The sequence below is a fragment of the Styela clava genome, chromosome 11 (assembly GCF_964204865.1).
Source record: "Styela clava chromosome 11, kaStyClav1.hap1.2, whole genome shotgun sequence".
NCBI classification, from domain to species: Eukaryota; Metazoa; Chordata; class Ascidiacea; order Stolidobranchia; family Styelidae; genus Styela; species Styela clava.
The window spans coordinates 10,766,310-10,779,376 of NC_135260.1; the positions used below are offsets into that span (position 1 = coordinate 10,766,310).

The 13,067-nt window shown below is 30.0% G+C and overlaps 1 protein-coding gene across 7 annotated transcripts in view; it reads right to left on the reverse strand.

The window, feature by feature from the left end:
• Positions 1-13,067, reverse strand: part of LOC120347581 (uncharacterized) — a 79,805-nt gene that overhangs the window by 49,966 nt on the left and 16,772 nt on the right. For 5 of the 7 annotated variants that reach the window (XM_078117781.1, XM_078117782.1, XM_078117784.1 and 2 more), the window contains exons 20-34: positions 11,887-11,952; positions 11,299-11,355; positions 8,567-8,704; positions 7,824-7,904; positions 7,185-7,247; positions 6,181-6,237; positions 5,102-5,152; positions 4,475-4,561; positions 3,774-3,836; positions 3,311-3,367; positions 2,773-2,865; positions 2,423-2,503; positions 1,445-1,525; positions 937-999; positions 459-515 (exon numbers count right to left, since the gene is read on the reverse strand). In XM_078117781.1, the coding sequence (XP_077973907.1) occupies positions 459-515; positions 937-999; positions 1,445-1,525; positions 2,423-2,503; positions 2,773-2,865; positions 3,311-3,367; positions 3,774-3,836; positions 4,475-4,561; positions 5,102-5,152; positions 6,181-6,237; positions 7,185-7,247; positions 7,824-7,904; positions 8,567-8,704; positions 11,299-11,355; positions 11,887-11,952 (1,095 nt within the window). Of the gene's footprint in view, positions 1-354; positions 412-458; positions 516-936; positions 1,000-1,444; positions 1,526-2,422; positions 2,504-2,772; positions 2,866-3,310; positions 3,368-3,773; positions 3,837-4,474; positions 4,562-5,101; positions 5,153-6,180; positions 6,238-7,184; positions 7,248-7,823; positions 7,905-8,566; positions 8,705-11,298; positions 11,356-11,886; positions 11,953-13,067 lie in introns of all 7 variants that reach the window. The other 2 variants (XM_078117779.1, XM_078117783.1) reach the window with 2 other exon arrangements.

A 13,067-nucleotide genomic window follows, 5' to 3' on the forward strand; every position in this document is an offset into this window, starting at 1 on the left:
TGTACCACAATACTTTGTTCATGTTAATAATGTTTGAAAGTGAAATAATGTTTGAGAGTTTTCTCATAATCAAGCAAATCAGTTGAGCAGTTATAAGATATTCAACTAACGATCTATTCAATGATTTATAAACATTTACACCAATAATGAGTTATCTGCTTATTATACGAATACCATGAAAGGTAGAAATGTAATCGTAAAGGTACAAATTCAATAAATGTAAAAATGATATAGATTAATTTTATACAAAAATTGCTCATTACGTATTGCTTAAACAGCCTTCAAATTAGAAGGCATACAGAATTTTCAAAATTAATTCTCTCAATTCTGATTTTTTTACTTCACACCACTTACATTACTGACAATAGCGTCTTGGATGATCGGAGATATATCATCAATTGCCTTTTTACACTTATAGAAAAGTATGATGAACTTGTTAGTTTAAAAATTTTACTTACAAGAGCACTAAATGCTTTTAGCACTTGATCATAATTAGATTCAACCAGAGCTTTGCACTATTAAAAATAAGAGCAATTCATTTTAGTGTAAAAAACACACTTAAAAATTTTTTTCAAATTCATTTTGAGGATAGGAAAGGGGATAAAGACAGATTCATCAAGTCCATGGCCTCTATGCATGCTGGGGGAAACCGTAACGGACCAGCGATTATGTGACCCACCCATGACAAAAAAGAGTTCAGTAATCCTCCTGCATCAATACACCTAAATATAGACGATGCATATTTTAAAATGTGTAAAATATCAAAAAACACATTTTTCAAGCATCATCTTGATATTAAAATCGTGATTCTTTCATGAAAACCATATCATAAATGTATCAAATATGATGTTATTACTGTTTAAAGAGGGCTGATTGGACGTTCTGGGAAACACTTGAACAAAAAAAGCATGATATTAGCGTAAATAGATAACTCACAACATCTCCCAATTCAGGACCAAGTTGTTCGCATTCTTGTTTTACCAAGTCGACAAGTTCTTGCTGGAAAATAAAATAAAATATTGTTTATACATTTGGTCTTATTACACATCAGTACCAGTTCAGCTAAATTGTTGTCGTTATGGTGGTGGAAAAAAATTGTAATTATCTGTAATTATTGAAATAATCAAATCTTCACTACTTGAATGTGGAAGAAGTCGCTAGAAGTCTAATATCGATTATTTATTTTAATCTCAAATTTTCTTGGGGTCCTATGAAACCCCCCATATATGTTTGTCAAAATTTTGAACGTTTTTTTTAATTCATGGACAGGTCCTTAATATGACAATTGGTAGAATTATTTTCATAATCTCCATAGTTGAGAATTGATCTCTTGTTTTGCACAATTTTGCTTACATATTACATCAAAAACTAGATTATATAACTTGGATTTTGGCTGTAACATAAATAGTATAATTAGATGCAATGAATACGAAAAACAACATACAACAAGAGATTTGTTGTTCATAATGACTCCTTGAAGATCTGTGATGAAGTTTTTGCAGTCCATACACATATCACTTCCAACCTATCAGTAAAAAAAATAATATTATCATGAACTTATTCTGCAAACAGCATTGGAAAAATACAAAAAGTAAAATTTTTCTAAGCTAGTAGGTTCTGGACTGTTTGCATAAAGCAGGCCTCTTTAAACTGGGGGTTCCGACTCCCTGATGTGTTGCGAAATAACTCAATGGGGTGCGGCTGAACATTTTTATTTTCATTTTATTTTTATTTTTTTTACACGCTTAAGTGGGCTGGAAAAATTTGTGACAAATTATAGCCCACCGGTAATTTATTTTAATTTTAATCCCAGAGAGTCCCAAAAAATTTGGGCGTGCCAAACGGGTCACAATGAAAAAAATTTGGACAACACTGGTTTAGGGCCTTGGTCGAAGTGAAAGTGAACATGTAGGCAACCTACGAAAAATTCACCATATACCAGTGTGAATATACTACAAATAGTTTATTCATAATAAATTTGAAAAATGCATCAAATACAGTAATAATTCTTTTGATCTCAAAAACCGCATGGAATATGGTATTTTCATGGTGGTCCAAGGTTGTCAGCATTTGGTGCCACAATATTATTTTTGTATTGCTCGCGGGCCACGTTAGTAAACAGAAAGATAGGTAAACACAAACAGTGCCATTTTTTATGGTTGATCAATCTTTCTATGTCAACAATTAGTATTAAATTTCAGTCTCTTCATAACGAAGAAACATCGACATCTCAAACATTGACAAGATTCTCAAAGCACAAAATCCCACAACTTTGAAAAATGTGACACAATGATGACACCAAATGTGATTTTTTAATTGTCCACCAGTAAATATGACACGGGCCACAAATAAGGACGCTACGGGTAGGCTACATGTGGCTCGAAGTTACTGTGGTTTTCAGAATAGTAAAGTCAAGCTCTACCTGAGGTTCACGTTCAGGCATGGATTGCATAATAACTTTTGTTATTCTCTTGGCAAATTTCCTCAAACTTTTTCCAGAAACCTATTTGAATAAAACATGCATTACTAACATTTTTATATTATGTCTACATGAAAACCCAAGTTGAAAAAAAAGGTGAGGTGCACATCATCTTATTGCCTTGATAAAATATAATTTTGAATAATAAGCTGTTAATACCAGTGTACTGAATCACTTGATTAATTGCAAAAGCAGTTTTGTTCACCAATATGCCTTCACGATTTACGATTTTGCCATGTACACAACATACAGGTGTACCTGATAACTTCAATTGGTCAGTTTAATTTTCCTACCTTCTTATGTTCCTTTACTGCAGGCGGACTTGATACATCTTTACCCTTGACCGATTCACAGAATAAAGCTGCAGAGCAGATTTCTTCTGGATCCTAAATCCAAGTATTATAAACAGATAAAAAATGATCACGCTTAGGAAGTATCATTATTTGTAAAACCTGTTTTTCATTAATAATGTCGTAAATTGATAGAACTTTACATACAACAAACCATACATTTCCTTAAAATAGAAGAAAGTCCCGACTCATGACAAACTTAGTCATCAATAAACATTTCATTCCTTCATTTCATTAAGATCTCGCTATGATTTGATTTGGAAATTAGTTCAAACCTAGATTCTTACCTGACTTGAGATGAACATAAAATTTTGGACATTTCACATGATTATTCTATAAAATGGGTGTTTTATATATGTAGACAAAATTTATCACAATGTAGAATTTGGGGATACCAAAATATACAAACTAGCAGAGCCTTGGTTTATTAATAGATATAGAACTAAGTCACCAAAAAGCTAATATGATAAGCGTAACCCACCGTACTGGAAATTAAATCCCATAACTGAGGCAGATATTCTTTCACCACTGTATCGCACTGTGATGAAAATTTTTTTAGGTTTGAGATTTGTGTTTATGTATTACTATTATTAACAGGATATTATTTTGTCATTTTTCATTTAAATGTAATGCAAAATTAGACAAACAGTAATGACATGTTTACTATATTAATTACAAATTTTATTCAATAATACAATTGAGAATTTTTCATAATATCACACCATTAGTCTTAACTGACTATTTAATTGCTAAACGACCATATAAGACAAATTATTGATGTTTTTTAAGCGAGGAACTGATTATTATTATTATATCTGAATTCCATTTTTCTTTTGAGTCAAGAAAAAATATTTCGAGTAGACTATAGACATCTGTGATTTTGACAGATCAAATTTTAAGCTGATAGTTGATTTATAATTCAATTGTTATGAACGATATATTACCAGTTTTGAAAACTCGGGTCCAAGCTGGGAGCATTGATCAGCTATCAAGTTGTTCAGTTCATTCTAAATATTAAATAGGAAATCGTTAATAGTTATGTTTTGAATGATTTAAAAGAAAAATGTCAAGTCAGAGAGAGACTCGAAAGAATCCAAAACTAAGACTTCCAATTAGGAAAGAGTTCAACTGAACTCCTGAACTCCCCAAATTTGGGTAACAAAAAAGTTTAATTTGAATTCATTAACCTCAAAATTTACGTCAAGACACCTGACTCTATTCAAACTAATATCTCTTTCAATATATTCTTCTTCAGATAAAGACAAAAATGTTATAGAATATAACAGTGCTGTATAAATTTGAGATTTCAATAAAGCATGACAATTTAGCCAGATATGATATAACAGACTTAAAATATTCAAACTGAATATATAATGCCATTTTAAAACTATCTTGGTGAAAAATTTAATGCCATTTTATTCACAGATTAAAATTTTAATTATAGATCGAAGTCATCCAACTTTATAAAGTTTGATGAAACAAGCGCTCACTTCGAAAGCCACAAAAATTGGCACAACCCCCTGACTCGCACCCCTGGATCAAATGAAAATTCTTGATGTTTTATATTGTTTTTTAAAGAAATCTGCATGAGCTAATAACTTCTCATACTCAAATCTATGTTCCTTACAAACAAATTGCAACTCACAATTATAGACTGATTGTTTGTGATGATATTTTGCCAATCACTGAAAAATGCTTGACAATCAGTACACAGATCTCCAGTAAGTTTCGGCTGTAACGTAAAAAAAATTGTTTAATTACATAATAACAGGTTATAATTTAGCTTTGAGTCTTAATTTATAGAAAGGATTTCCAAAAATCAAATATTTGAATCAATTCAAAATTCATTTCAAATTTAATATTGTTTAAATGCTTGAAATGTTTGTTCATTAATGGCCAAAATGGCATTCACTTGGTTTTTGAAAACTCTTGAAAATATTAAACCAATGAAATCATTATATAGCTACACTTTCCTGCATTTCCAAATTCAAACTTATAGAATATAATATACGTTGTTCCAGATTCCAAAACATATATAAAGAATGTATTCAAACTAGTTGATATTCAGCTTTGGCCATGCTCGCACATTTGCACATCTACTCTAATGAAAGGACAGCAAAGTAATTATAAAAAATGTCAGACAAATGCTCCTAGTTAGCCAACCTATTAATGTATTCTAGTTAACTCTCAAATTATTTTATGAATTGTTATTCGCAAATGAGCATGTTACATATAAAGTGAAGTTAAATTTGAATATGATTATATTTATTACCTTTACAAATTCCCCACACATCATAATAGCATTGCAGATTGTGTCGGGATCCTATATATTAAAAATATGAGTAACAGAAATAGCAAATAAAAGTGTGTTAGGCTTAGAAATTTGTTACCAATTAACTAATACTATATACCATGCTGTATCAGGTAATACATAAAGAATGTAATGAGCTAATTTACCTAAATGAACAACAAGAAAAATTGTGAAAGAGTTACGATTTCGAAACCTCGTAAGAATATTTATATAGGGTTAACTGCAGGGAACCTTGTTTTTAACGCATCTTTTTAACGCATCAAAAAACCATTCAGTGGTTCAACTAAGCACCTATTACCATATCTACATGTACAACCCCCAGAAAACTTATTTGTTTTAATTCCTAAGATGAATTGAAAATTCTATCTATGTTGAATACAATTTACATACGTAATTATAGGTTTAGAAAAAAAAAGTTTGAAATTGCTCATGTATACATTTATATACTCTTCTTGTTGATTAGGTACATAAAAACAGCCACAAAAGAACGGATATTTTATTAATGTACAGGGTTCCATAAAATCCCTTTAGAAATTTAATTTTGTTATGAAGTCGGTTCTCAATATATCTTAATCAGGTTTGTTGATTTTTAATCAGTAATTGTTTAATTATTTTTATTTCATTTAATACGTCTGTGAGGGCCAAAACAATATAAGGTATCGATGAACTCCCGTTGCAATACTAAAAAAATCCAAGGCTTTATGGACACCCTATAGATTATAGCACACAAGCATTGCTTTTTTTTGTTGCACAGGTTCATGAGCCCAAAATCAATCATTTTCATAAAATTATTAAATTTGCATACTATATTTCCAGATCTGAACTTTAGTAAGATAGATTATGATTAAAAATAATTAATATTTGTCACATTTTTTGTAGAATTTCGTGAATTAATTCTCTCAATTCCGATTCTTTCACTACACACCACTTACATTACTGACAATAGCATCTTGGATTATCGGAGATATATCATCAACTGCCTTTTTACACTTAATATAAAAAAGAAGTAAAGTTGAATGGAATAAAATAATGATACTTACTATAGAATTAAAAATTTTCAAGATTTCTTCATAGTTCTTATGAACCAGCTCTTTGCACTAATGGAAATATAGTAGAATTGTATTTAGAACAAATAAATTAAAAAACAAGGAAAATTTTAGTTGATAGATACAGCATTATTTCTGATGAAACTTATTTATATCTTCAAAAAAGTAAAACTCCATTCATATTCATTTTTTCATGTCGCTTTCCAATCAAACTAAACAACGCACTGTACAAGCAGACTGTGCTATGTAGGGATTTACTTATTTTGGAAGGACAGGAATCTTCTCACTTAGGCAATAACTACCCCATTGATTACACCAGGGCTCTTCAAACTGGGGGTCCCGATCCCCTACTGGGGCGAGCTCAATGAGGGTCGCGGTAAAATCTTTTTCAACACTAGTTTATGTTAAATATACATTCTTTTGTTTGATAATATGCAAGTCGATTTTATTTTGTATATTTTCTGTATTATTAAGGTTTACTTTATTTATATTTTAGTTCCCAGGGGTCTCGAAAAAGTTTGGTCGTGCCAAGTTGGTCGCGATGCAAAAAAGTGGATTACACCCTGGGTGAGTTGGGTATGTGATTTGTGTGGTTTTGATCTGCATTTCAAATTCACCCAAAATAATTTTCTGATCAATAGATTTAAATTCAATTCTGGTAGACATCGATGGAATGCAAATAAAGAATCTTTATTCTGAAAAAAGATTGTCAAAAAATGTTTTTGAAATCAAACATTCTGGACAAATTCATTAATCTATCAATGTAAAGCAAGAAGAACAAGCGAAGCAAAATTAAAACATATACACGATCGCTGAGTTTCATAATAAATTGTATATATAATCATAGTAATAGACAAGATCATGAATATCGGAATTCCTTAATTCGCAAAAAAAGTAAATATTTAATTATTTAGTAGCCTAATTGAGACTCCACTACACCAATTTCACTGCTCCGACCTTTTGCAAAGATAAGTTTTAAAATTTTAAAATCTACTCACAATATCACCCAATTCAGGTCCAAGTGATTCGCATTCTTGTTTTACCAAATCCACAAGTTCTTGCTAAAGTAATAAAAAGAACATTTCAATATACTGTTAAAAATAATCAGTAACTGAGCAATAAAATTAGCAGTAAAAAGGCCATTCCAGGAGTTCAACATTTAAATTAATACAAACAAAAAAAGTATTTCTTGGTAGAAATTTTGCTCAAATAGAAATAATTGGTTGGAAATATTAAAATTATTATTTAATATTATTACTAAATTTCCATTTCTAGGTTGCATTTATCTTAAATGAAATATGAACAGTACTGTAACTGTTCGTTGAAAGTGATAAAATATATAATATTATTCCTTTTTCAAAATACATACAGACTCATATATTGTCTTGCACATAAGTTATTTCGGCGCTCCAGGACTATGTGTACCAATATGGTACATCAAGTTGTGTAAAGGGACGGAAGCCTATGGGCGGGAGGTATATTCACTTGGCTAACACAAAACTAAAATATAGAAAATCGGAATAAAATTATGGCCTAACCCTAATGGTATTCATTTTTTAACATTTCAATACAGCCCTCTGCTAGAAACACAAGAGATTTCATAAACTTAAGCATCAAAGATTTACTCCACAACATACCACAAGTGATTTATTGTTCATGATGACTCCTTGAAGATCTGTGATGAAGTTTTTGCAGTCCATACACATATCACTTCCAACCTATAAAAATTGGAACAAATATTGAAAAATAAATCATTCATAAAGTTATGTGAATTAATAGCAGTTTTATATTACACTTAGAAGATAGTAGTACGAAATTAGATTAATGGTCAACATTCAATCAACATATTGAAAAAAATAAAATATTGGAATTGAGAAGATGATAGGTCTTATATTCAGATCCTGATTCTGGTCCAGCACAGTGGTTTTTAATATTTCATGATCTGTAGCCCATTCCAAAGACTCTCTAAAATATCAGCCACCATAAAAAAAAAACTTTTTTTTTCTATGGGATTCCATAACTTATTTTATTACCACGTTTAATAAAATTAATCCAAATGAAGTAGAAGAATAAATGCATTAAAGTCGATGAATGAAACAAATCACTTTTAATTTATTTTAAATTAATGTAGTCACTAGTCATTGCAAATGGTGCCCAGTGAAGGCACCATGATATGCTCATGGCCCTGGTCTATCAGTTCGGCCATGCCAACTTCAGATGTAATAAAATCGAAATACCGAACAGAAAAAAAATTAATGGTTCCAAAAACAGTGGATTTTCCATCTAAGCAAGTATATGTAGAATACTTGCTCGGTGTAAATACTCATAAAAAATGAGACCTGTTTAGAGAAATAGGCTATGCAAATAAACAATTTCCTACTTGATGTTTACGCTTGGGCATTGATTGAAGAACAACTTTAGAAATCTTCTTTGCTAATTTCTTCAGATCTGGTTCTTGTGCAGGAATTTCCTTCTTGGGATCACAAAACTCGATTTCCGTGCAGATTTTTCCCACATCCTAAAAAATCAAGGATTTTTTTACTTTTTTTGAAATATTCTGGATTTCAATACAACAATATTCTTATACATGAAAAAAACTAACCTAACAATCTCCAAACAATACTGTCAAATAGTCCTACCCATAGTGGATGATTAGTATCACTTGATATTCAGCATGTCTTTTTTATTTAGGTTTTAGGAAGTTTTGGACAATCATGTTTAAAGTTCAAATTTAATTTGAAATTTTGATCAAAATCATTAAGACCAAATTTTTGGGGAAAAAAACAAAAATTGTTGATTGAGTCAAATTTGTATACAGCTTTAAAAGTTCGTAATACACCTAATATTATGGCGATAATTGATAATTCGAAACTCAAAACATACCCTGAAACCTCATACTACAATACAAAGCACACTTAAAGCATCCCTATTGTTTACAAGGAGTAGGCCATCTCCAAGTACGAACTCACCGTCATGTCTAGCATTTTCCATAACTTAGGAAGATTCTCTTTCAACAAGCTTGCACACTGAGATGAAGTATTTGGAGTTGAAGTGATGTTTACCAGTTTATTTTTATAAAATTCCATAAACTGATTCAATATTTGATCATTTGAAAATTTTATCAGAATTTACACTGATTGAAATTATTTTTGTTTCAGAGGTTTGATTAAAAAAGATTGCAATGATTGAACTTTACAATTTATAATTTTGATTTTTTGGCCAGCGTAGGGATCTAAATATTTTTATATATTAATATATATGATTTTATATTATAATAAACAAACTATATTTTATAAATACTACCACTCAGAGGAGGGGGTGTTTCCCAGCCTATGGGTCACGACCCAAATCTGGGTCACCTGACAATCTTGTTGGGTCGCTTGTTTTTCAACAAAATCTTCAAAGTTACTGATTGTAATTCTTCTTTTTTAAATTGAAGAAGTGCATTAAAGTGTGGTTTTATATTTTATATATGGGAAGTATCACAGCGTAAGAATTTGCCATAACTATTTTGCATATAGCAATGCCATGATTTCAAAATTCGCTTTTCTCACTTTGAGGTGATTTCTGGGAAATCGAATGTTATGTGAAAATGGTAGAAAAATATTTATATTAGTCATAGAGTTTAACAATATTTATTTTCAAAAATTTCTTGAATTGTTGATTTCTAGAAAAAAAGGTTGATAACCACTGACAGAGATTTTTTTACAAAGGTATATACGATGCATTCACTCTTTACAAGACCCTGCATGAGCAAAAGCAATTGATAAGATTTGTGTTGGACAATAAATGCGGTCTTTATATATCTTTATATAAAAATACATCTGTTATTTATTTGATCGAACAAAAGTGATTTACATTATCAACAATTTTATTATAAAAGATCTATGTGAAATAATGAAAGTGATCTTCATATATCATAAAAATACATCTGTTATTTATTTAATTGTACAAAAATGTTTGACATTATTAACATTTCTATTTTAAAGTGTCAATCAGAATTCAATAAGCATAAAATCACATGGGAAATTAGATTCTCACGTTTTCTCATGTTTATATTGTAAACATAGTATGCTGCGACAGATGATTGCTTGTTTGTTCTATGCAATTGTGTTCATAGTCGTACCAGTGGATGATTTGATTAGTTACAAATGTTGAATGACCTTTGATACTTGTAAAAAATCAATATTGAACAATCCGCACACCTCCATTGCATAAATAAATAATTGCATCACCATCATACAATTTTCTATACCCTTTTTCAATTTTTTTTTACATTTTCAAAAGTTGGTCTCATGCTATATGAGTGAGTCAATGAAAAAGTACAGAGTGAATCAAAAAATCAGAATTTAAAAACTTCTCAAATAGCCTTATATAATATATTCAACAGTTAAACTTTTGTTTGTGTGTGATTGTACCCAAAAGTTTCAGTTCTATATCGACTTATGACTCCCATGCGGTAAATGTGAAATTTTTTTCCTAATTTGGTCATTAGATATATTTCGGTTGGGGTCATGTATATTTTTCAAAATGCATGATAGCTATTGTACTTCTGTGTTTCAAAAATACATGATTTGTTGACATCAAGTACAAAGATAATAAATTACACAAATGACATGGATGCACCAAGTGATGGGATTCGGCATTCTATGAATGTGTCAACAACGAATGGGTTATGTGCACTGCATCTGAAGATTAGTGTTTTATTTGGTGTTTTGAAACTTAGGTATTAGATTTATGTAAAGCGATTTTAAGTGAAAGTGATCTCACGTTATGTTCTTGTATTGTTTTAGTGCTACAGGTTTGGCATGTTTTTAGATGAGGGAACCTGTTGTTAGTGGGTTCAATACAAATGAGAACCTGTTCCCTAAATTTTGAATACCATTACTGATTACAATCCATTTCGCAGTTTCTTTCACCGGTTTTGTGAAATATTGATATTGAAGTATTATGTTCACATTTGAATAATATCCATTTACCATTCATTTGAACTGAATAATATCAATTGCAGATGAAGCATATTTTACAAAAGGCTGATTTTGTGAAAAAAGTCACTGTGCCCGATTCTATATGTGAAATCTTTTCTAATTTTTTTTTTATAAAAACACTCACTTCATCTTTGATTCGTTCAATGAATACTCTGATCACCATCGCAACATATCGAGCACACTGATTATATGAAAAAAATTAAAAATCAAATAATTAATTATCAATAAATTGCAGAAAAAATCAAATCTCGTGGATTGCCGATCTCATTCAACAATTAAATATGTAAGTTCGGCAGCAGTAATAAATAGAAAATTTAATTTCGTCCTGAAATTGGTAAATATAGAGGGTAACCATACCCAGCATCAGAGCATTTAGCGCTATTGATTTTAAAAAAGACGAATTGGAAAAATAAGACATGAATCAAATAAACGCCAATTCCTTGAAAAAAGTTGTGATTTTACTAATAAGCACTATTTAAAATACGCAAAATATATATCCATCTTTCTTAATAGTGAAATTTATAAATAATTTAAATAAATATTTAGGAATTTTTTATTTGAGATTCAAAATATTTTTCTTAGACAGTTTTGCCCATCACTCAAATATAAAATATGGATGGGTATACCAACAGGACCCTTAAGGCTAACTCATTCATTTTCATATATATTTCATAGATGCAATTATTGGAATTATTATCAGAAATCAAAATACCTGATCACGTAATTCCTCTGGTTTTTGCAAGCAATAAAATTTTGCGAGAGCATCAACAACTTGATCCTGTGATGAAATCAGAAAAATCAAAATGAAAGCAAATATGCTTTTTGATTAGGATATTATAATCAGTTTTATCAAGTCGAAGAAAAATTAAAACAAATGGTATTTGGCTGTGGCAATACAATTCTGCACAGTCCCTATTGGTTAATAAAGTATCAGACACCAAAATCCAAAGTGAAATTCTCAAAAAGAATATCAAAATGTATGATCAAATTTCCCACATCATTGTAAAACATTTTTATTTGAACAAAACATTGCTACAAAATCTACAAATATCCATTAATGTGTTACAAATTTAAAAGAAAAACCTTCAAATGACATGAGCAAACGAAAGACCATATGACTTGAGTACCTAACTTTGCATTCGATGTTTACTAAATGCTTAATTAAGTCTATATTTTATTTAAACAAATATTTTAGTTGCAAAGTTAATTTGCAACAATGCTTTATGCATATTGAAGGTATGTGGTTTTGTAACGATACGACCTTTACACAGTATTCGATTGTTTGCTGCAGATTGCAATACCCGTGTATCTACATGCATCAGTGATTTGTTATTCAATATATACTGCAATGTGAATAAATAGACAAAACCTGTGTCTACATACGTTAGTGATTTGTTATTTAACATATACTGTTGCAATATGAATAAATTGACTAAGTGTTGGTAAAAGATTGAATACTTGTAACAAACGAGTTTAAATACCTTTTCAGGTATAAAAAAAATGCGATTGAAAATTTGAAAATTATTTTACAAAAAACTTTGGAAACGTAGTATGAATCATCAGTTTAATAATCGTACCTTTTCAAGTGGGAAAAAATGCGATTGAAAATTTAATAAATATTTTATAAAATTTTTACAATATTATTCAATCTGTGAAGTGTGAACAATAAAAGACATTTTTAACTACCCAAGTTTCAAGTGGATGCAACTTAATAGCAGCATATTAATCGCCTCATACGAATTTATCATAAAACAAATTGAATATGGGAAAATGGGAATTTTCAAGAAAATTCTCTACCTGTTCGAACACATAATATTCCTCTGCTAAATTACGCAAAATTTATTTTAACCCTTTTTTTCTCCAATGTACTGAACGCAAAATCTAATATTTTAG